Source organism: Diabrotica undecimpunctata, chromosome 6 (assembly GCF_040954645.1).
Source record: "Diabrotica undecimpunctata isolate CICGRU chromosome 6, icDiaUnde3, whole genome shotgun sequence".
Lineage (NCBI taxonomy): Eukaryota > Metazoa > Arthropoda > Insecta > Coleoptera > Chrysomelidae > Diabrotica > Diabrotica undecimpunctata.
Window position 1 is genome coordinate 155,896,058 of NC_092808.1, and position 23,751 is coordinate 155,919,808.

General features: G+C 35.0%; 1 protein-coding gene across 7 annotated transcripts in view; it reads right to left on the reverse strand.

The window, feature by feature from the left end:
- Positions 1-1,436: 1,436 nt before the first annotated feature.
- Positions 1,437-23,751, reverse strand: part of AdamTS-B (ADAM metallopeptidase with thrombospondin type 1 motif B) — a 139,191-nt gene continuing 116,876 nt past the window's right edge. For all 7 annotated transcript variants that reach the window (XM_072535908.1, XM_072535911.1, XM_072535909.1 and 4 more), the window contains 5 exons: positions 18,496-18,623; positions 12,432-12,682; positions 7,086-7,203; positions 2,283-2,624; positions 1,437-1,614 (listed from right to left, as the gene is read on the reverse strand). In XM_072535908.1, coding sequence (XP_072392009.1) covers positions 1,474-1,614; positions 2,283-2,624; positions 7,086-7,203; positions 12,432-12,682; positions 18,496-18,623 — 980 coding nt within the window. In that variant the 3' untranslated portion in view covers positions 1,437-1,473. The remainder of the gene's footprint in view (positions 1,615-2,282; positions 2,625-7,085; positions 7,204-12,431; positions 12,683-18,495; positions 18,624-23,751) is intronic.

Genomic DNA, 23,751 nt, shown 5'->3' on the forward strand with positions numbered 1-23,751 from the left:
AAATTAGATAGCTAATATTATACTACTTAGGCAAAATAGTGGTAAATAGTGGTTTTCAACGGTAGTGGTAAAACCTTATAAAAATATACTTACCAGTTTTTATTCAAATATCATGAAAATCACTGTTTTCGCTGTCAGAATTTGATTGAAAATCTTCGCTGTCTGAACCTTCGTCTACAATGATAACCTTATTATTCACGACTATATCAATTAATGGCTCTTTTGATCATGTTCAGTTGCTATGACTTTTTCAATTATTTTTTTTCATTCTTCCACATAGGGTTCAAATCGGGATGGTATGGTGGATGCAATTTCACATTTCTGCGTAACATACTTCTTCGATGAGGATGTGGGACATTTATCTTCCTATGTATTATGGTATGGTGCATTATCCAACACTATTACACTATTTGGATGTAAGTTATACAAGAGTTGTTCTTCCAACTATTATTTTAAATTTGTAAAGTTCATATCATCATGGTGGTCTCCAGATTTTGACGTCGACTTCCACCTGTAATAAGATCCAGGAACAAAACCTTTCTCATTTTCTATTCCAGCAATAACTTTTGACACGGGTTTTCTAAGTCCATTATTTCTGGTGTCACATTAATTGTTTTGTGGAAATAAGTCTCACGCAAAAATTTATTTGCTGTTCATTATAAGCTTAAATATCTAATTTCCTGTTTTTCTATCAACATTTTTTAATTGTCAACTGTTTCTTCCATCTAAATCCAAGTTAATGAAATTTCCTTCCATACTTTTTGTATAATTCAGTTCATTTACAAATTTCTGATGAATTTTCTTAATTTTGGGAACATTTTCAGGGCTATCTCGAGCATCATAACTGACCCATTACCACTTAACCTAGATATACGTTCCACGATATCAGTAATTTTTATATTAGATTGTGTAGGCTTTTGATACCAATCTATCATTATTTTAATACCAATCTGGAAGATCCTACATCCTATTTATTAAAAGTTTATTACAGTAATTGCAATGAAACATAAAGTAAGGTGTATTAGTGATGAAAAATTCATGAAAAGCAACTTAAACCTGCTATTAAACATCTTTGAAAATAATGGATACCCAAAACATATCCTCAAGAAATTGATATTCAACTCGAACACTTTTGACATTTTCGATATTGAAAACTGATATCGGAACCGTACAACCAATTCAATATAAAAAACTGTCATTGATAAAGCATTTGACCCTTTCTGTGACTGAATTATTTAAACAATTTACTAATATCAATATATACAACATACAATCTCATATTCTGTTGAACCACATACACAAGCTCTTCACTAGGTTAGTCATAATCACGACTGAAGAAAAAATTAAATTTAAAAATATCTCTACATATTCAAAAAGAAATATTATATTGTGACTAAATAATAAATAAAAATTAAATTTATTAACTAAAAAACATATTAAGTTAAGTACTTTATTAATAAAAAAAAACATAAGTTAGATATCTTCACAAACTGGTATAGATGTACAGGGCTTGTATTCGAATGGCTTGTTTCTTTTGTCGCAAAATTTGTCTGGTAGCGCCATCTCTGTACCGTCAACACATACAACACTTCGGCGTTTCATGGGTTTCTTTCCCTGCAACCAGAAAGTCGATCAATAAATATGTACACGAAGAGACAAATTTGTTAAAAGTTCACTAAAATATAGATGGAGCTTCATGTTACAAATTGTTTGTGTCACAGACTTCTGTTAAATTTAAACCAGAGGTTGAACTCTCTATGCACATGTATGGTCTGTGTCTCTATGATCATATTAACAGTTAATTGAAGCTCGATAGAGAGCGCTATTTTTCAGCGGTGAAAAATAAGGGGGCAAGAATTTGAAAATTAAACTTGACTTAATACAAGGAAATTTTGAAAGTTCTCGCTTGGGTTAGCTTAATTTATAATTGTATCTGGCTATTGCTCATTATTTTTCCATGTAATACTAAAGTTTAAGACTTACTATATCAACTGGGACTTGAACTAAGAATGCAAAACGATTACTTTATGCCAAAATAATTGCAAAAATATACCTATCCAGTAAATTTATTATTTAGTCTACACATAGTAGATGGGGTGAGCGTCTTTTAGAAACTTTTCTTCTCTATTTTCTCACACGACTGAAAGATTTTATTTAATTCATTACGGCGTATACATCTATGTATATAACTACATTAATAAACAATGACTAGTACATCTATCCCTTTAGCCATTCATTTTAAGATACTCATTTATTATCAGACTAAGAACTCTTGTACTTACCTTTCCCATACATGATGCACTGCAGGCTTGCCAGGGCCCGAACCACCATCTAGACGGACAGTTGTCCTCGTTGCAAGCCCTCATCTGCATATCGGGCTTATCTTGTGGTTCACAGTAATACTCGTCTACCAGATTTGGCCGTTCTATTTCAGACGACATTCTTTCTAGCACCAATTCTTGGCAAAGAGGTTCTCGTTGTTGAGTCCCACCACCACAAGTGACAGAGCACTGGGACCATTCGCCGAGGATCCACAAATATTTTACTTCAATGGGTTTCGCTTGTTTCCAGATCGAGTATTTGTATTTGACTCCCGGATTAAAAGTATTTCCTCTGTAGTAAATCTGGAAAAAAATGCAGTAGACAATTTCTTTTTTACTCTAGGAATAAGTGGAACTTATAATACTACTCAATTTGTTGTAAAAAACTTTCTATATTTTATAATTATATGTGATTTCCATGTTGACTTTCTAATAACTTTAGTCTTTTTCTTTTTCTTTTGTGAATCTAACATTTTGTCCAATAAAAGTTCCATTGCCTAGCTTATAAAAAGTTACACGTTCTCAAAGAGCACAAATAAAATTTAAAAACTTATGTGGGTGTCTTATATACATGTTCACAATACACATAAATACATATTATCAGGTCTATAAGAATCCTAAATAAGAACCCAGTTGTAACGAACCTATCAAATGGAGTCTGCCATGGCACCAAAAAGTATCGTGTTTGGTCAGCATACCAATCAAAATTATGAGAAGTTTACGAATAATTTCTCTATATATCTAACGGCAAAAAAGAAGCAAATAAACATATAGACACATCCAAACAAAGAAACAAAATTTTGAAGATCGTATCGGTAAATTCCTTCAAGAAAAATCATCAACAAATGATATTAACATCTTAAATGACATAATAGTAGAAGCAATAACAGAAGCTCAAAAGAAATGCTGCTAAAAAAGCGCGAAGGAAGAAAAAATTAGTCTGGAAACACAGAAAAAAATGGAACAAAGAAGAATAATGAGAAGCGACGAAAACTCTAGTAATGACGATATAAATAAAATGAACAAGGAAGTATCAAGAGAAATCAGAAAAGACCTAAGAAAATACAAAGATGAGAAAATCATCAAAACCATTGAGGAAAATAAGAATATGAAAATAATGAGACGCAAACTCACAAATGGAAATAAACAAATAGTCAAACTCAAGGATAGAAATGGCAACATCACATCAAACAGAGAACATTTGTTACAAATTGTGGAATCATTCTAAGAGACATTGTATAGCAATCAATCGACTCTAGATATAGTTGAATATCAGCAGAGGAAGGTTAAAAATCAGGGTTCCGAAGATATCCCAGAAATCTCCTTGGAAGAAATTTACAAGGCTCTAAAAAAGATGAAGAATAACAAAACTCCGGGGGAGGACGGTGTCGTCACGGAAGCGATAAAGATAGGAGGCTCAGTACTGATAGCCAAAATTCAAAAGCTCTTTAATCTATGCCTATGGAATCAAAATATCCCAACAAAGTGGAATAATTCAATAACTGTACTCTTACACAAGAAGGGAGATATAGCAGACCTGGAAAGATACAGACCAATCAGTCTCCTTAACGATCTTTATAAATTATACACCCGAATAATAACGAACAGATTAGAGACAAAGCTGGATTTTTACCAACCTCGGGAACAAGCCGGTTTCCGCCCTAATTACGGCACAAACGATCACCTGCAGTGCCTAAAAACCCTGATAGAAAAAACTAACGAATATAACCGTCCCTTGGCATTGATATTTGTAGACTTTAAAAAGGCGTTTGATACAGTGGAAGTACCGTCCATCTTAAGAGCACAACAAGATTGCAGGGTCGACGTTAAAAATATATATGAAAATGCCACAACAACCATAAGTCTACATTCAGCAACTAATATAATAAAGATAAAAAGGGGACTCAAGCAAGGTGATACCATGTCACCAAGGCTGTTCATTACCGTTATTGAGTATGCATTTAAAAGACTAACGTGACAACAGAAAGGAATATCCATCGATGGAGAAAGATTAAACCATCTACGTTTTGCGGACGATATCGTGCTTCTGTCAGATAATCTGGGAGAGATCAAAGACATGCTCCAAGAACTGAATGACATACTACAAGAAACTGAACTGGAGATAAATTTCGAGAAAACCAAAATGATAACCAATATGGTTCCCAGCGAAGAGATACAGATTAATAACAATAAGGTAGAATTAATCGATAAATACACATACTTGGGTCATGAAATTAGAATAACCAGAGATAACCAAACCTGCGAGCTAAATAAACGAATCACGTTGAGATGGGCGGCATATGCAAGGATGAGAGACATTTTTAAAACAAATACCCCAATTCACCTGAAAAGGAAGGCATTTAACCAATGCATCTTACCAGTCTTGACCTAAGGAGTAGAGACCCTAACTTTAACGAAAGCTACTGCCGAAAAACTGAAAGTAACACAAAGGCGAATGGAGAGATCAATGCTGGGCCTGATCTTGAAAGATCACGTGAGAAATGAGGAGATACGCCGACGAACTGGCGTAGACGATATTATACTGCGAATCAATCAATTATTATACAGACGATATTATACTACAAAAGTGGACGTGGGCTGGACATGTTGCTAGAATGGGAGACGGAAGATGGACGAAGAGATTATTGGAGTGGAGACCAAGAGCCGACAAGCGAAGTCGAGGCAGACCACCCACCCGATGGACCGACGACCTAAGGAGAATCGAAACAAACTGGATTGCAGCAGCTAGAGATAAAGAGAACTGGAGACGTTTGGAGGAGGCCTATATCCAACAATGGATGTGAAAATGGGGCTGGATGATGATGATGAACTAGACTGTGTAACAAAGATGACAAAACCAAAATTGCAATTTTCTTAAATTTAGCTGGTAAAGATGCTCAAGACATTTTCAGAACGTCAAAGTTTGTTGATGAAGAGGGGAAAAGTATGATAATGTAATACAGGCATTTGAGGAGTATTGCAAGCCACTTCGAAAACATATGATAGATATAAGTTCTTTAACAGAAATCAAGGTGAAGCTGAAGAAATAGTGAGTGGCATTAAAGACCAGACAATGCAAGAGAGATTTTTAAGAGACGTCAAAGAGAGAGAGGCGTTTCAAGTTTCAAATTTGACGTCAAGCAGAGACTCGTTGTAGAATATCGGAAGCAAGTTTCAATTGAAAGATCTTAGAAAAGAAATGGTGCTATAAGGAATACAGGTGCATATAATAGTAATACCTCTAACAATGAAGTATACAATTGTTTAAAATGCGGAAGAAAGAAGAAGAGTTCCAAGAAGCTGCCCAGCATTTAGTAAAATATTCAAAGGATGTAATAAACGTAATCATTTTCACGTAGGATGCTAAATGTGCCTATCTTCTAGAGATGTTGGCACATTGACCCATCTTATTCTATTCACAGCAGCTCAAAATAGATCAAATAACGTTAGACCAGTCCACTTCCTAAGATTGGCCAGTCAGGTTATACGTTTACGTCCAGGGCCTCTCTTACCCCCAATCTTGCGTTGTAGAATCAACTGTAGAAGTCGGTATTTATTATTACGCATGAAGTGACTGAAGTAAGCCAATTTTCTGTTTTTTACGGTGTTAATAATTTTACGGGAGGCCTACGTTCAGCAGTGGACAAATATAGGCTAATTGATGATGATAATGAATAATTTCTTTGTCTTTTCTTAGCCTCTGGAAAATAGTTATGTGACTTGTGTGGTGTATATTGAGACCCACAACATACGTCAGTAGCACCACATTTCAAATGCCCCTAATCGTTTTATGGCATCTTCTGTAAGGCTCCAGCTTTCTACTCCCTGAAAGAGGACACTAAAGACGTAACATCTAAGTATTCTTATGCGTATATTGATACTTAAAGGTAAGTTGCAGAGAATCTTCCTAAGGCTGTTAAAAGAGCTGGATTTTTCAATATAGCATAGCATATTCGAATAATTCGTGAATATGTTCTTTCCATCTTCGTAATTTATCTTCAATAATAAAACTATTAATTTTAAATTAGACACAGGTACTAACTGTAAGTGCTGGGCTGTAAAATAATCTAAAGGTTTAAATTTGAACGATATCGTTAAAATAACAAAAAAATGAATCGTCAAGGTATAACATTAATCTAAAAACTGCTACATTTATTACACATTGTTTTAGTTTACGTTTTGTATTATTTATTTATTGAATAAGAATAGTTTTGTTATTAGTTAAGTTATTTCTAATTACAGGTATTCCTGAAATTTGAAGAAAATAAAAATATCTCGGAAAGTAATGAGTTTAGGCATGGGAAATGCTTTATAAAAATGAGTATATTGTTTACGTTTTTATGTAAAATGAATATTTATTCATTTCTTCTTTATATCATTGCCTACATTTTTTCTAAATAACTTTTTTGGATATTCTGTACCATAATGGAACTATCGACCACTGTCCCACTAAAAACTCACCCTGTATATCTACTTTGTGGGTGGTAATTTCTGTCAGTATTTCTTAATTTTATCCACGAGACATATGATAAATATTCTAGCATGCTAATTGTATTTTGATTTTTTTTTCGTAGTACTTTTTCCCAGAAAAACCAAAAGACTATATTTGACATAAATACTAGTAGTAATTAATAGATTAAAAGAGTACACAATAATTTACTAATATAATTTAAGAATAACATATGAATAAAAGTGATACCTCCCTGCCTAATACAACCTAAAGATCAATACTTCATTTCTTTTTTTTTTCCTAAAAATACTTACATAAACAACGATGGGCTCCATTATCGGTCCAGCGATTCGAATTTTTTCTAAATGATTGTCCCTCCCATACAAAGCTTGTGTTCCAGCAACGGTGTATTCCCCCGGGAGAAAAATATGTCTGAAAAAAAAAATAAATCAACGTGGATCAAGAATATTGAAATTTAATAAATGAGCAGTATGTCGATTTAAAATTGTATTTAACTTTTATTGCGTTGCGAAGTATAAGATGTGAGAAGTTTTGTTAAAATTGCTATAATTAAAGAGTGTATTTCTATTCAGAAGCGTCTAAAATAAAAAAAAAATATGGTTTAGTACTAAATGGATTAAAACTTTCTATTACTATAATCTATTTTGTTATGCGGCAAAACGTTCAAACCCAAGTTTATTTCCAAAGCCTATTAAATCCCTAATGTTTTTATTTCAAATGTGTCTTAAATCCACCTCTCTAATTATCGTAGAGAAATTATATAAATTTATTTATTTAGTAAATCATATGAGAGAGTATCAACTCCCACAAAAATTTACGCAAGTTGGAAGCACCCTCCATTTGATTTTCTTAGCTATATAACGGTAATTTGTAATGGAGAGACAACAAGTACTCACACGCATCAATCTAAAAGATTGGACGGATCAAAATCACGACGAATTAGGCAGGTCAAGGTTAAAACTGACATAAAGGATAGATTGAAGATAGCTACTTGTGAATATAGTAAACCAAGTTCAAAGAAACAAGAAATCATTCCCGCCCAACGAGCAGTGAGACCTTGATGTTGGTTGAGGGGCTTAAATCTGAGTTTCTCGTAATAGTTGTAACAATCTTTAGGACATACAAGCTTGGGTCTAGTCAAAGAGGAGTTGTGCGAGAGTGGAGTCCGCGGATTCCCTGCCGAGCACATACCTCAAAACCGTTGCTATTCCACCATTTGTCATAGTGAAAAAGCTCTTTATGTTCAGCAGTGGTTACTGAAGCATTATCGAGTAGAAGCAAGAAACAATCATAACAGATACATAGGCGAGATTGCTTCCTTCTGTTTTAACAGAATAGGTAGTAAATCTTATCAATTTATTTATCAATCAGTCTTAATTGGCCTGCCAATTAGATAGGAACTATAAAAAAAATCTTCCTCAATATGAGCCACCGCCTTGGGGCGGTGCAAAAACTATGTTGCAAGGATACGTGGTTGCTTAATCACTTCTGTCCATATCTATCTATCTAATTAGCCTTCTTCGGCCCATCTTTGGACATAGGCCTCCCCAATCCTTTTCCATTCTTCTCTGTCTGTCGCTACAGTCATCCACCTAGAGCCCACGTGCTTCTTGATATCATCTGCCCATCTCATCTGGGGCCTTCCTCTGCTTCGTTTATATTCCCACGGTCTTCATCTTATAAAAATTTTATTTCATCGGTCTTCTTTTTGTCTTATGTTGTGTCCGGCAAATCTCCATTTCAATTTTGCAGCTTCTTGTCTAACATCCCTCACTTTTGTTTTCTCTCTTATCCACTCGTTTCTTTTTTTATTCATTAGTCTTATGTGCAACATTTGTCTCTCCATTGCTCTTTGGGTGCTACTGTGCATAAGGGTAGGAATATTGCCAAACAATCTATAGACTTTTTTTCAGTGAAATACTTTAAGTGATTCTTGACAAAATAGTGGAGATAGCCTAATTTCAGAAACCAGATTTTGGACAAGGTTGGATGCTACTGTTTTTTGGTGATCGAACCAAAGTTAAATGAGGCTAAAAAGCATAATTCATGAACATAATAACATTTCACAAACCGAGATTCTTATACCTCATCTTCCTGATAGTCTGAATAGCTCAACACCAAGTATTCTCAGATTCTTAAAGGTACAGAATGATGGTCTTAATACTAAGAATGAGACACTATAAGAAGAGTAGACAAAGGCTCTATGATACAACTGATCATCTTAGTTAATCCTTCATCGGCAAGAGACTTTAAATAAAGATAGCTAGCGCATCCACACGCAGAGGTAGAACAAAGGCCTCCAGCAAAGGACTAAAAAATTAAGAATCCGTAAGAAATGGTTGCCGTAAAACTTAATGTGTTTCTGCAACTAAATTCACATTATCGTAAAGTTTCATCTAGCTTGATTTTAGTAAGAACTTTAGCAAAAAACCTAAGTGGTATGATACTAGATCATATTAACAGGCATAGGCTTACAAAAAACTTCTTAAAGGACTATCAAAAATGATAAAAGGCAATGATGGACTTATAGTAAGCGCAAAGAATCGCTTATGAAGAAATCACGGGTGTAATGTAATCGTTTTACACTGTAACGTTAGAGATAATGCTCGACTCTCTTCTTTGTACATACATGTAAGGAGGATCGCTATAGATAGTGTCGTTATTCCAAAACGGTCTTAAGATCGAAAATCTGGTGACCTGACTGGTATCTAGAGATTTAAAGGATGGATACAGCGCAATCTATGAAGATGTTTAGGGACATTATATCTGCAAAACAAGATTTCGAAGTCAAATTAACACAAAATAGAATCACAGAAATTAAAAGAGGTGCCTTCAGGTTTTGTACTTATGGATCAAAAACACGGAACGGAATAGGAATAAGGATAACTGGTACTTACACCAGACGAAAAATAGCTCTACAATATTTAAAACATGACTGCAAACGTTTGATTTTTGGGCTCAAAGGTGCCTGAAAAATGCCTGAATTAAACGCAGACCGGCAAGCTGCACTAAAGGCTCTGAAGTTTACAACTTCACTTAGTAACTAAAGTTCCTTCTTCTTCTTCACGTACCATCTCCTCTAAGAAGGTTGGCAACCTTCATGGCAATTCGCACTTTCGCCGCTGCTCTAAAGAGGTCAGCAGAATTGCAGTTAAACCAAGCTCTTAAATTATTCAACCCGGAGATGCGTCTTCTTCCGCGACTCCTTCAACCCTGTATTCTTCCTTGCATTATTAATTGCAACAAGTTATAACGCTCGCTTCTCATGACATGTCCCAGATATTGCAGTTTTCTGACTTTAATTGTATTTAAAACCTCCTTATCTTTTCCCATTCTTCTCAACACCTCAACATTCGTGACTCTATCCACCCAACTTATTCTTAATATCCTTCTGTAGGCCCATAACTTGAAGGCTTCCAATCTGTCCGAAACATCTTTCTTTAAAGTCCAAGCCTCCAACCCATAAAATAATACGGAGAACACGTAGCATCTCAGAAGTATTATCTTTAAAGAAATTGAAATGTCCCTGCTGCAGAGTACTTTTTTCAGCTTGTTGAAAGAATTTCTTGCCTGTCCTATTCTTGCCTTAATTTCTTCTGTGTACTCATTATTTTCGTTAATTATTGTACATAGATATTTATATTTTTCAACTTTTTTAATTTGTTCTCCATGTATTGTTATGTTTTCTTGGCGCTGTTGGGCTTTTGTAATTATCATAAATTGTGTCTATTTTGTGTTTAAGGACAGTTCGTTTTCTTCACTGACTTCTACCACTCTATCAACCATTTGTTGTAAATATTCAAGAAATTCCGCTAATAAAATAGTGTCGTCGGCAAACCGTATATTATTGATTGGTCAGCCATTTACTTTTATTCCCATAGTTAGTTCTTCTAGTGCTTTCTGGATTATTTCCTCTGAATACAAATTAAACGAAGTAGGAGACAGGACACAGCCGTGCCTGACGCCCCTCTCAATCAGTATTTCATTTGAAAAGACGTTGTTCTCTTTTACCACAGCGATCTGATTATAATAGATAGCGCTAATGATCCTGATGTCTCTCATATCTAAGTTTTTCTTTTCAAGTAATTCGATAAGACGGTTATGTCTGACCTTATCGAAGGCTTTGTTGTAATCCAAGAAACACATATATACTGGTTCATTAACATCCATGCACCTTTGTACAGCGAACAGGGCTTCCCTCGTTCCCAGTGCATTTCTAAATCCAAATTGTGTGTCACTTATGTCCTGCTCAAGTTTGTTGTGTATTCTCCGGTGTATAATTTTTAAAAATATTTTGAGCGTATGACTCATTAAACTTATTATCCGGTGGTCTTGGCATTCTTTTGCATTTGGTTTTTTTGGTAGTGTTATGAATGTTGACATCAGCCAATCTCTGGGAATGATTCCTGTACTGTATATTGCATTGAATAAGTCGACCAATATTCCAATTTGCTGTTCTTCTATTAACCGTATTATGTCTACAGGTATTTCGTCAGTACCTGTTGCCTTGTTGTCCTTTGTTCGCTTTATCGCCTCTAATACCTCGTCTTCTGTTATGTCTGGGCCGTTGTCGAACTTTTCCTGCTCTAGTACTATCTCAGTCCGTTCGTCTTTAAATAGCTCTTGAATATATTCCTGCCATCTTTTAAGCCTTTCACCGACTATAATCACCATCTATAAATATTTTGCCGTTTTCATCCAGCAGTATGTTTGATTTTTTCTTAATATTAGTGCCTGTTATTTCCCTAATTTTTTCATGAAGGTTTAAGTTATCATGTTTCTCTACCAACTGTTCAATCTCTTCGTATCTGTCACTATATCATCTTTCCTTTGCATCTCTGATCTTTCTCCTTATTTCTGTGTGTATAATATTATACATGTTTTTGTCTTTGGTTTTATAGGATCTTCTTGCTTCCATGAGATCCAGGATCTCATCGGTCATCCATTCATTTTTGTTCTTGATCAGCTTAGGTGTTAGTGTTGTCTCACATGTGCGTATAAGAGCATCTTTTAATATATGCCATTTCCTGTTCGCATCTTCAGTAGGAATAATTTCTATTTTGGTGAGCTCTTCTTTAATTTTTAGTGTGACTTGCTCTTTTGTTGATGGATCTTTCAGTTCCTTAAGACACTAATAATCAATAAAGTAGGTGTGCTGTGGGTGCCATGGCATAAAAGAATTGTATTAAATGAGATACCTGATAGACTTGTTAGAGAAGGAGCAGCAGTTTGCGTGTGGTATCCTTTTATTAGTAATTCCAGTTCCTACCATCTATCACCATGTTTCAAAGATTTACTCAGGAAAAAGGAGGTTGTATTATTCCCAAAAAACTATAAACTATTAAGTGTAAAACATACCACAAAAAAATAATTTTTACAATGCTAAATAATTCTTTGTAAACTTTGTAACATATTAATCTATTCCAAAGCTGAAATGTGTTTTAGTTGTATACAAGTAAAAACTTTGTGTTGTACAGCTTTTCACGATTTCCTCAAACCAATCCTGTACTAGAGTATAAACAATTTTAAAATACCAACTTCATTTTCCCGATAGCTCCAATACGTTTACTAAGATTATTACACTTTTCGTAAATATTTCATATCGGAAAATTGGCTTAGGCCTCTAAAAAAATACTCACCGCTCCCCGTTGAGATAAAACTTCCTTTCGAGGGCACTTCCAATGCTGATGTAGTTGGCTGAATGGTCTTTCTCCTCGATTCGTATATTTCTGGCCCCCTTCGGTATGACCACAATTTCCCTGTAGCCGGGAGACCAATTTTGTTTATCGTAGACCCCTTGCTTTTTGTCGCACTTACTCCCATCTCCTTGACAAATGCCGCAATCGTCCTCCTCTGTTTGGGAGTCCACCACCCAGTCACAGCCGACTTTCTGGAATATGGATAAAATGAAAATTATGGAAATATGGAGACTCGTCGTTTTATGCCATCATGCATGAATTCTTTAGAGGATGCGGGGTCATTTTGAATTTATTTCTAGGAAAATGGCTGGTATAACTTACAAAGAGATATGCAAAATTCCTACTTCAAATAAATTGTTGTACAAAAAGTCTATAGTCCATTTCACAGTTTTTTCTTATTTAAAATTAGTTGCATTATTTAAACTGCTTACTCGTATTAGCAAATGGATTTGATTATTAACGGTTAAAGTAATTATAATAATAACATGGCCATCGAAAAGCAAATAGTAAGTGGAAGTTTTAATTTCCAAAATGCAAGAACGTTTTAATGAGTTAAACTTACAGTGAAGTGTAAAATTTTAATAGAAAATGGCGTATATTTAAAATTTAATAAAAATTGTTACAATTTCACCAGAACGTTTCTTGTTAGACCATCATCAGTCAAAACATAGCAGCAGTTGAAACTAGCCACTTAAAAAGGTGTAATAACTTTTTGATTATGTTTTTTAAATGTCAATTAGAATTTAACCCTGCTGTCCCGTTCGATTCAACTACACAAATGTACTGTTCGGGTCAATATGACCCAACTATGGCTTACGCTCCTTAATCGAAATAAAATAAGCTAATAGTGCTAAACAAAACTTTGTTTTGTTGTAAAACTTTGTAAAACAAAATGATGTTGTTAATGTAAATTAAACCTTATTAACAAAAACAAAAGGAATTTTTTCTTTCATTAACCAGAAAAGCCCAATAACAAATATCTACAAAATTTAATTCAGTTTACAACTGGGACAGTAATAAAAAGAATGGGTTTTACAAATATGTTTATGACATATACAACATAAAATATTAGTCTTATTATCGTTTTTAGAACAAAATTTACAGCGTGATCGTTTAGCAGGTGGAGTTGGATTGTTCATAGACGGTTCACACGAACTAGAATTTCCATCTTCTCTACTCACTTCTGCTCGTGTCCTTTTTACCAGTTCTTGTGAGTCTTTGGTTCTTGGTAAATTTTTCCTGGAAAGGATAAGTGGTTTCACCAGTGTTTTTCCCAATTCCTCAAGAAAAATTCGCCGTTTTGTAAGTTTATTGGTGTTCCATTGGGGATTTATTGATGTCCATAAAACGAACGCGTTGTAGGCAGAAATGTCCAGCATATTATAAAAAACAATCATGGGCCAGCGATTTGTCTTTCTCTTACATGTATATGTACCAACAAGCTAATCTAGAGTATCCACTGCTCCCTTACTGGAATTATAATCTAAAATAATTTGGGGCTTTTTGTTATTTCTGTCACTAATAGCCTTTTCATGATGCAAACTACTCATAAGAACAACATTTTTATTCTTTTTAGGAATATAGTTAACAACAGTGGTATCTTGCGTGAAGTAAAAATACGAACTATGAACTTCTTTATTCGCAATTTATGCTGGAAGCTCTGGTTTATTTTTTCTTTAGGTCCCCAGCATTGTATTTTTTCTTTTTAGAAGAAGTTGGCTTAAATTGTACGATGTAAAAAAGTTATCGCAAGTAATATTGTGGCCTTTCAAATCATTAGTCAAGTCGCACACCACACGCATTCCCTGATTTCGTTCTGGCGCGGCACCTGCTTCTTTTCCTGTATAGATCTGGAATTTTAGAGCATAAGAACTTTTGGTGTCACATAAAGCCTAAATTTTTATGCCATATTTCGCTGGCTTGCTTGGAATGTACTGTTTGAAGGACAGCGACCTCTAAAGGCTACTAATTGCTCGTCGATAGTAACATTTTCATCAGGGTTAAAAAATGTTGGTAGCTTTTCCACTCACGTATTGCAGCAAGTTTATCTAATCGTCTCCTATCCTGTCTAGTAGTCTTGTTATCAAAACGTATCATTTGCGAAATTTTTGTAAACACTTCAAGGGACATTGTTGCTCCAAATATACTACGACCAGTTTCTTCATTCCACAAACTTTTAGTTGATTCACCATGGGACTTAAAAACTCCAGCTAACAATAAAAGACCAATGTATGCTTGACCAATTTTATCCAAAAACACGCTGGCCTTCCATGTTTGTCATATTAATAATTTGGTTTGCAACTATGTCAGAAAAGAGCACGTACCTTGTAACTCCTGGAGCATTATTTATAACATTGGCCGTAGAAAAACGACCGCGTTGATAAGGAGGATCAAGCGACCACTGAATATTACCATCTTTCGAAGGAACTGTTACAGAAGGTTCTACAGGATGTGGTACGTAGAATGGAATAACAGAATCATCACTACTTTCTGCTTCACTCTCACTACTTGTATGGTTTTCTGTTTCTGATATGTATTCATCACGGTCTGACACGTTCGCGAGCTCGCGCAGCTCATTTTCGGTTAGCGTTCTTCGATGCGACATTATCAACATGCAAAAATAGACTGAAATGTATAATATGAATGGCATGAATGCGCTTGACATATCATCAGTGTCCTACCACTCCTACCACTTGTCTATCACCCCCACTTCCTTCTACATGACGTGCCCTTCTACTTGACATCGTCCAGCTACACTTCAAATTTTTTACACGTTCTAGCTTGCAGAAACTTGTTTTTATTTATAAACTTACATGACTGACAAACACTGTTAGAAAATATAAAACACTGCCAACTAAACATAACATACGTACACAGGAAATTTTTAACGGTTTAAATACGTGGGTCATATTGACCCGAACGTATCATAGGTAACAATTTAATTTTTATCAAAAAAACCAGGAAGTTGAAGTTTTATCTCATATGCAATTGAAAGACCTCAGATTAGGTAATAAAGTCACGGAATACCAAAACGTTACGCCGCGTAATAATTTGCAAAATAAGAAATAATTTTTTTTTGGGTCAAATAGACCCGAACAGGACAGCAGGGTTTTAAACGATATGAAGTCGATGGTAAAAATTAAAAGCATAAAGTAAAACGGTTCATTATCTGTTTACTTTGAAAATCATAGAATGCACAGATTTGGATGAAAATCTGAATTTTTGTTGGTAAAACAAGTAGTAGAAATCTTAAGATTTTGATTTTTTGCTTTATTTTTAGATGTCGCTGTACGCGTCTTTAGGAAGTTATTTCATTATTACTTTCTTTAACAGAAAATATTTGATTTCACATTTAGGGCTTCCTATTGAGGCGCTCTGATGAGTTCTAAAAAGGACGAAATACGTATAAGTACGAAGAAGCACTATATGTGAAATAAAATCTTTGTTTTTTCTATATATTTAAAAATTTAACTTAGAGAGAACATATCGAACTCTACCCGAAACCGAGACTACATCTGAGCCTTGCTGAAGAAACCGTCCAATTAACTTCTTCGACAAGACTCAAATATAGTCTCTGTTTATAGTAGGGTTCAATATGTTCCCTTGTTCCCTATCAAGAATAGGCGCCATGAAACAGCTCAACGATACCGTTTCACCCAAACTCGATTCCATACCAATAGATCCCCTCTCTAGGGTAACGACAACCCTCTCTGGGGTAACGATGTGCACCTCGACATCAGAACGGTGGAAAAGGAATATCGGACGATCTTTTCATCAAGATCGCCAACAGACGACGAACCGATCTCAGATCCGAAGGAGCCGCTACTGATCAGCAATGCTGTAATGGAAGCGGAAATCCTCGGGGCCTTACAAAGTATGAAGTCTCAAGCGACCGGTCTTGATTTTATTAAGAACAAAGAGCTGCGTAAAGTACCTGTTCAGAAATTAGTTTTAGTCTTTAATATAATGCTCCAGTATCTTGTTACTCCTGAGGTATTGAAGGATTGCAGGACTGCTTTGATACCAAAGGTTGACAACCCGCTGGAGGTAGGTAACCTCCAGCGGTAGGCATCCGATAACCATTTCATCGATAATGATAAGGGTGCTGCATCGTATGCTAGGGAAGAGGCTTGCGGTGCTGGATTATCATGAGAACCAGAGAGGTTTTAGGCAGGTAGATGACGTCCTATTGAATAACCTGAAGAGGAGAGAGGCCTTCGTCCATACAATATAATATCCATAGATCTACGAACAACTTTCGACACAGTTTCTCAGAGATCAACTGAACGGGCCATGAATGTAAGTGATGGACTCGTACAAGAACTGTCATACGAGTGTCATCACCGGCAGCTGGTCGACGACGAATATCGGAATGTATAGAGGCGTTAAAGAGGGAGACCCCTTATCGCCCTACCTTTTCAATATGGTGATCAATAAGCTGATATGCAAGCTCGAGGAAAACAGGCTTGGCATTCCTATTGCAGATGGCAGGAAGGTCTCAGTGTTGAGTGACGCTGATGATTAATTCCTGCTATCAGTCAAAGACGGTACCAAACAGCTCCGGACAGCCGTCGAGAAGAGAGGAATGTCGATCAATGCTGGCAAGAGTGCAGCTATTATGGCTAATGTTAATTGTGGTAATAAGCACTCTTATTACGTAACGCGTTCTCTCTTCTCTGTCGGTAATGATAGGATTCGAAAGTTGCAACCGAGTGAGCTAATTGGATACCTAGACCGAAGGTACAATGCACTTGGGCAGACTAAGGTAGCCTTCAACGAGCTGCAGACACAGCTTGATCAAATTCAACGAGCGGGGCTAAAGCCAGCACAAACACTGCTTGTCCTGAAGACTTACCTACTGCCAAAATACGTTAATAAGCTACAGAGCCCAACCGTCACTATGAAAACGCTAAAGGGCGTTGACAGGTCCGTACGAACTCTTTCCGTGTTATCGAGCCCTAGGTGACTTGGTGTATGCTGGAGTACCTCCCAAAAATTTTCGTACACATCTGGACGTCGCGAGGAGTACAGCTTTCTGCATGGCCTAATGGAGATATGTATTTAGACCTAGCTATTTTATGTTCTCTAGGAGGTTTTTGGGAATAACACTAGTAGTAAATAGAATAATAGGTACTGTCTCGGTATTCTTCATTCTCCATTGTCTCCTGATTTGTTTTTCTAGATCTCTGTATGTTTAGATCTTGCCGATTTTTTCGATTAACATGCAAATTATTCGTGTTGGATATCACCGCATTAATAAGTGTTACTTGCCTAGTAAGTTTATTAACTAGTATAAGATCCGGTCTATTATGTGCCACTAGTTGATCTAAGAGCACAATGCGGTCCCAGTATAGCTTGTAGTTATCATTTTCAAGTATTCTGTCAAGGACGTATTGATAATAAGAAAGATGGTCGGTTTGAAGAAGTCCCAGATTGTCAGCTAGTTTTTGGTGGATAATCTTTCCTACTGAGTCAAGGCGTTCTTTATAAGCAGTACCCACAAACGCCTGGCTGTCCTGGTAAGATCTGGTAAGACCTGGTAAGATCCTGGTTGGATGGTTTTTTGGGCTTGGCATCTATATCAGCATTTGTCGTCTTGGACTTTAACAATATATTTTAGGTAATTTTTAGTTTTAATACCCTTACCTAAGTAAGAATACACAAAAAATGTATTCTAAATTTTGGAGTAGTAAATATATTTGTTTATTAAATTATTTATTTACATCCAAATGTGTTTATTTTGTGAAATTTAAAATTTTTTGTTAAATAATTCTATTTTTATATTCGTTGTACGACAACAAATTATAAAAAAAGTTTCCTTCATCATATTTTTTTTTTAATTTGCAGATCTGTATTATAGCTTACATAGTAACAAAGTTTTAACACGATAATAGTTTCCAAGTCAACGCCAAACCCAATTATGTAATTATTGCTGAAGTACGGAAGATTCACCAATATAGCTAATTGCCTAATGATACAAAGAACGTAGAGTAAAGAGATTTACCTTGCATATACCTGAAATGCAAACGTCTCTAGAAACGACGCTGCAGGGTGTTCCATCTTTGGCGTACTCTCCCCAGGGAACGATCACTGTCTCATTGGCGTCGCTGCAATATAACTGGCAAGGTTCACCTGCATATAAAAGAAAAAATAATTGTACGATTAATTAGTAAAGTTAGTACAACAATTTTCTCAATAGACAAAATTGTATTTAAATAAGAACGTCAATGCCAATTCTAACTGATGTTTATTGGAGAAACAACTACAATTTATTTTTGATGCTAAATAAAAACAATTTAGTTTATTCAGTACATTGTTCTTCGTCTTGAAGTGTCATCTTCGGTACAGACGTCGGTGGTTGAAGTGAAATGAAGTAAACAACAACTTTGGTATTTTAAGCAAAATACTTATTACACATTATTGCATTTTTAGATTCTACGTAAAATTATAGTAACTGCAACGTTCAAGGTCACTTCATCGATGAAGAGAGGACCCAATAATTAGTTGTATGCAAGCACCCGAAGCGTAAACATCCATATACTTAACATTGAACATAAATTTTAGTGCGTTTGCAACGTTGTCAGATAACTTCGTAATTCGTGAAATAGTTATTGTTTGTTGAATTTTAATATTAAAAACTAAGAGGTTCTAAAAGAATTTATTTTTATAAGCTTATTTCCAGAACCGTTGGAAACAATTTATATTAACTAAATATCGCAATTCTCAATATGGAACAAATTTAGCTTTCTAATTTAATAGACTTCCATTCATTCAGTTCATTTTAATGATTATGACTTATGACTAATAACTTCAGCAAATAACATATTTATTTTATCAATTACCTACAACATTTTAACTTTGATATTAGTGCTCTGATAATAAATATATTTATAAACTCATTACAGTAATTATGGAGTATTAATATTACACTTCAATGGACAACCTCTACAATAATATTCGATTAGGCAACACCGCATCAACCAATGTCTGTCGTGTCTGATTGTGTCAAATCGTCACCGTTGCAGTTAAATCTGTTTAGCTGTACCATAGATCAAAACTTTATATTTTTTGAGTTATTCAACTTTAAAAAAAAATTGACAGATAGGGACACAGTTTTATTAGTTTAAGTAAGTTAATAGCTCATTCATTTACAAATATAATGTCTTAAAAACCTTTGCACATAAAGAGCAGGTAACGTTCTTTTGGGAATTTATATCTAAGTCGAATTTCTAAATATTATATAGGGTGTTCACAAATGATACTCCATTTCTTCAAACCACAGCAAATCAATAATTTAAAATGCAACACCCTGTATTTTAAAATTTTATTAAAAAAAGACGTAAATTTTAGTTCAAAAAGTGTTCTTTATTTAGGTATAGCTCCCCTATACCTAAACTTAACCCTTAACTGGTCCGGTACTGTAGCAGTAGCGTAATTGGTCCGGCGTAGTCTGCGAAACTACTGTTTTCAAGAAAGCAAAACATCATTCAAAAATAATTTTTTTATTAAGAAAAAATGTTACAAACATACCCTGATATATTTATATAAAAGTGAACGTATTAGATTTGGGCATTATTTGGGTTATGAAAAAAATATTAAAATAAAACTGACATCCATACAAATATTTGTGAAAAAGTACATAGTTTTGTAAAGTAATTAAAAAAAAAATATAAAAAACACTATGAAAAACAAATGTATTCCTAGGATAAATGTTCAAACTTCACACTAAACAAAAAACTAGGTAAAATAAAAATCGATCAAAAATGTTTGTTTCCAGCATCAGTCAAACTTTACCAATTTTATATGCAATTTTTACATAGTGGTTTTGTACATTCCAAACAAACAAACAGGCTTTTTGCAACGCAAGCACAGGTATTTTGTGCTCATGACTGCTTTGAAAATTTCTCTTCCAGTTCCATCTGTTGCAAATAAACGGTCTATATTTTCGTGAATGGAGTTGAAAATGGCAATGTAAACAAGGAGTCCCAAAAATGCTCTTAACTCAATAACATACATTTCTCTAAGATGATGGATAGAACTAGGAGAATATTTCTCACGCATTGATCGTAATTTGGTGTTAGTATTCTGTTCAATATGTTGTAGATTGTTATCACTAAACAACATATTCCAAACAGACAAGGGTATCGCAGCCTCGCCGAGAATTTTTGCCTTTGTTTTTAGAATTGGCACTTTTATGACAATGTTGTGTTTACGTGTTCTAGATGAGGGGATAACTTCTGACGTACACTACCTGTGTGGATTTTTACCATAAACATACGTTTTGTCACTATCACTTACTGCTAATTCATCACAATCTGCAGGCTCGTCAGAATCAGAAAATTTCGAACATGTATCGTGTTCAGATTCAATGTTATGGTCTTCCGAAATATCGTCTACATCACTGTCACTATCACATTCCTCATTGTACCACTTTTAAAGAGTTGTCTCATAATCGTCATCGCCGAAACGAACTCGTTTTGATGGCCCGCCCATAATTTCTAAAAATGCACGACACACAAAAAAGTCACACCAACAGTCCGGCGTCGTCTGAGGAACTACTCTCGACCTAATTGTTGCGATAACTTTTTAGGAACTGAGAGAAACTTGTCGCAAATACACCCACTTGTCAAGCTTCAATAGTTTAAGGATTAGATAGAAGGACTTGCCTGTGGGCGGTGCCAATTTCCAATAAAATATAATTAAAAATATGGAATCATCTGTCAGACGACGCCGGACCAGTTAAGGGTTAATACTTTTGGTGGTAATTATTGTTGTAATTATTTAAAATTTGCTTTTAATACTTGGGGAATGTGACAGGTATTATTATAACGTATGCTATATTTTCTACTTTCCTAAAGAAATCCAACCCGTGACAACATAAAGAAATTACTTATCAATTTAACACATTTTGATTGTTTTCCTTTTGATTGTATTATACCAGGACAAAACTGGTCCATATTTCGATTCTTTTATGTGACTATTTATATTATTTATAATGTGTCGATAAAGAGGAAAACAGGTGAACCTGTTTCTTGTTTAACACCTTAGCGCCAACATACAATGAAACTTGTTGATCCTTTGGACCAATTTTTTTGTAATAGTCTCTGTTTGCTAAGGTATTTTATAATCTATTTGAATCATATTTTTGGGTATCTGTCTTTTTTTTTTTGTGAATTTTGAAAAAATTTTTTTGCGGCCCAAGTTTTGTGCCACGCGGCCCAAATATTTTATATTGCTTTTACGGGGCCATGTGGTACATACGTTGTGCCATGGCACTGCCTGGTATTCAAGGACAAAGTAGCCGTCTCGAGAATCAAGCGACTCTTGCAAGCCAGTCTGTTGTTAGCTCCTTAGATGAACAGAGTTTTTGAGAATAGCAGTGTAGTAAAGTGAATGTGAATTTCTGTGAAAAATATGGACTAAAAATGAATATAAAAAAGACCAAATACATGATAAAAACAAAGAAAACAAATATACCAACAAACATACATTTGGGAAATGTACAGATAGAAAGGGTTGATAAATACAAATACCTAGGAACCTGGATTTCAGACAATAATGATCAAACAACCGAAATAGGAGCCAGGATAGAAATAGCAAGAAATGCGTTTGTAAAAATGAAAACAATTCTCTGCAACAAAGACCTTAGATTATAACTGACAGTAAGAGCACTGAGATGCTACGTATTTTCGATACTGCAATATGGACTTGAAAGCTGGACATTAAAGCAAGAACACATAAATAAGTTACAGTCCTTTGAAATGTGGTGTTACAAGAGGATGCTTAGAATAGCATGAATACAGAAGAAAACTAACACAAAAATATTACGAGAAATGGGCAAAGAATGCGAAATAATAAACACAATAAAAATAAGAAAGTTACAATATCTGGGACACGTAATGAGGGAACAGCGATATGAACTGCTAAGGCTGATAATACAGGGAAAGATAAGAGGAGGAAGGAGTATAGGAAGAAAAGAGTGTCATGGTTGAAGAATTTAAGGGGCTGGTTTAAATGCAGTGCTATAGAACTCTTTAGAGCAGCAGTAGATAGAGTAAAGATAGTGATGATGATATCCAACCTCCGATCAGGAGACGGTACTTAAAGAAGAAGAAAGTGAATGTACACAATGGGAGATTACGAAAAAAGGAAGAAATGAATTTTACAGTTGTGGGATGAACTAATGTCGGATGAGAAAAGTGATTATGTAATAATAGGTGATGCTTATTCGCCTGATGCTTACTCTCCTAGTTCGCAAGCTTCGAGTGACTCGGAAGATGAAAATAGCGATGCTAGTGCAGTTTTTGTCCCAAAAAACGTCAATTATGTCAAGTAGTAAATGTTACAATGGATTCCGGAGCATCTTCAAGCAAATCAAATAGTTTATCTGCCTCTAATGATGTTGGAGATTTGCCGATTAGCTCACAAACAGGGTCAGATAATACCCATTCAAATTTACAAAATGTAGACAATGGTATTGAATACGCAATTTCCCAGTATAGATCTAAAGAGCCAAAAGTGACCCAGAAAATAGAAGTAATCATGAAGGATGACCTAATTGACTTGAATAACTTACAGTGAAACCCTGTTGATGGTCATCATCTTTTAAGAATTTTGACTTTGATGGAAAATATACAGGAGTTAGAGCTCAAATCTATGAAGAGTATATAATTATGGATCACTATAGTTTTTTAAGTCATTTGTTTGTGACGAAGTGATTACTCTCATGGTTAACGAAACCAATCTCTATGGCGAGCAGTCTTTGGCAAAAGAAGGACTGACACAAAAATCGAGCATCAAAAAGTGGACTCCAACTGATCATCTGGAAATGGAAAGGTTTATTGGTATCCTATTATGGATGGGCTTGTGTAAGTTGTCCACTATACGATCGTATTGAAAAAAATCATTATTATATCAAAATGAAATCAGCCGTGTTATGTCGAGGAACCGTTTTGAGTTATTGCTAAGTAAGTGGCATTTTAGCGATAATAATAATAATAATGGTTTTGCAAATGACAGACTTCGCAAAATGACTTCCTTCCTTACAGTTTTTTCAAAATTTAAAAAAGTGGTAACGCCTGGTAAAAAAGTGTGCATTGACGAGACCATGGTACCATTTCGTGGTCAACTGCGATTTAGGCAATACATAAAAAATAAAAGGCACAAGTTCGGTATAAAACTCTACAAATTATGTACGGAAAGAGGGTAGACTTATAATCTCTGTATTTATTGTGGAGCGGATACCGAAAATGGCGGTCAA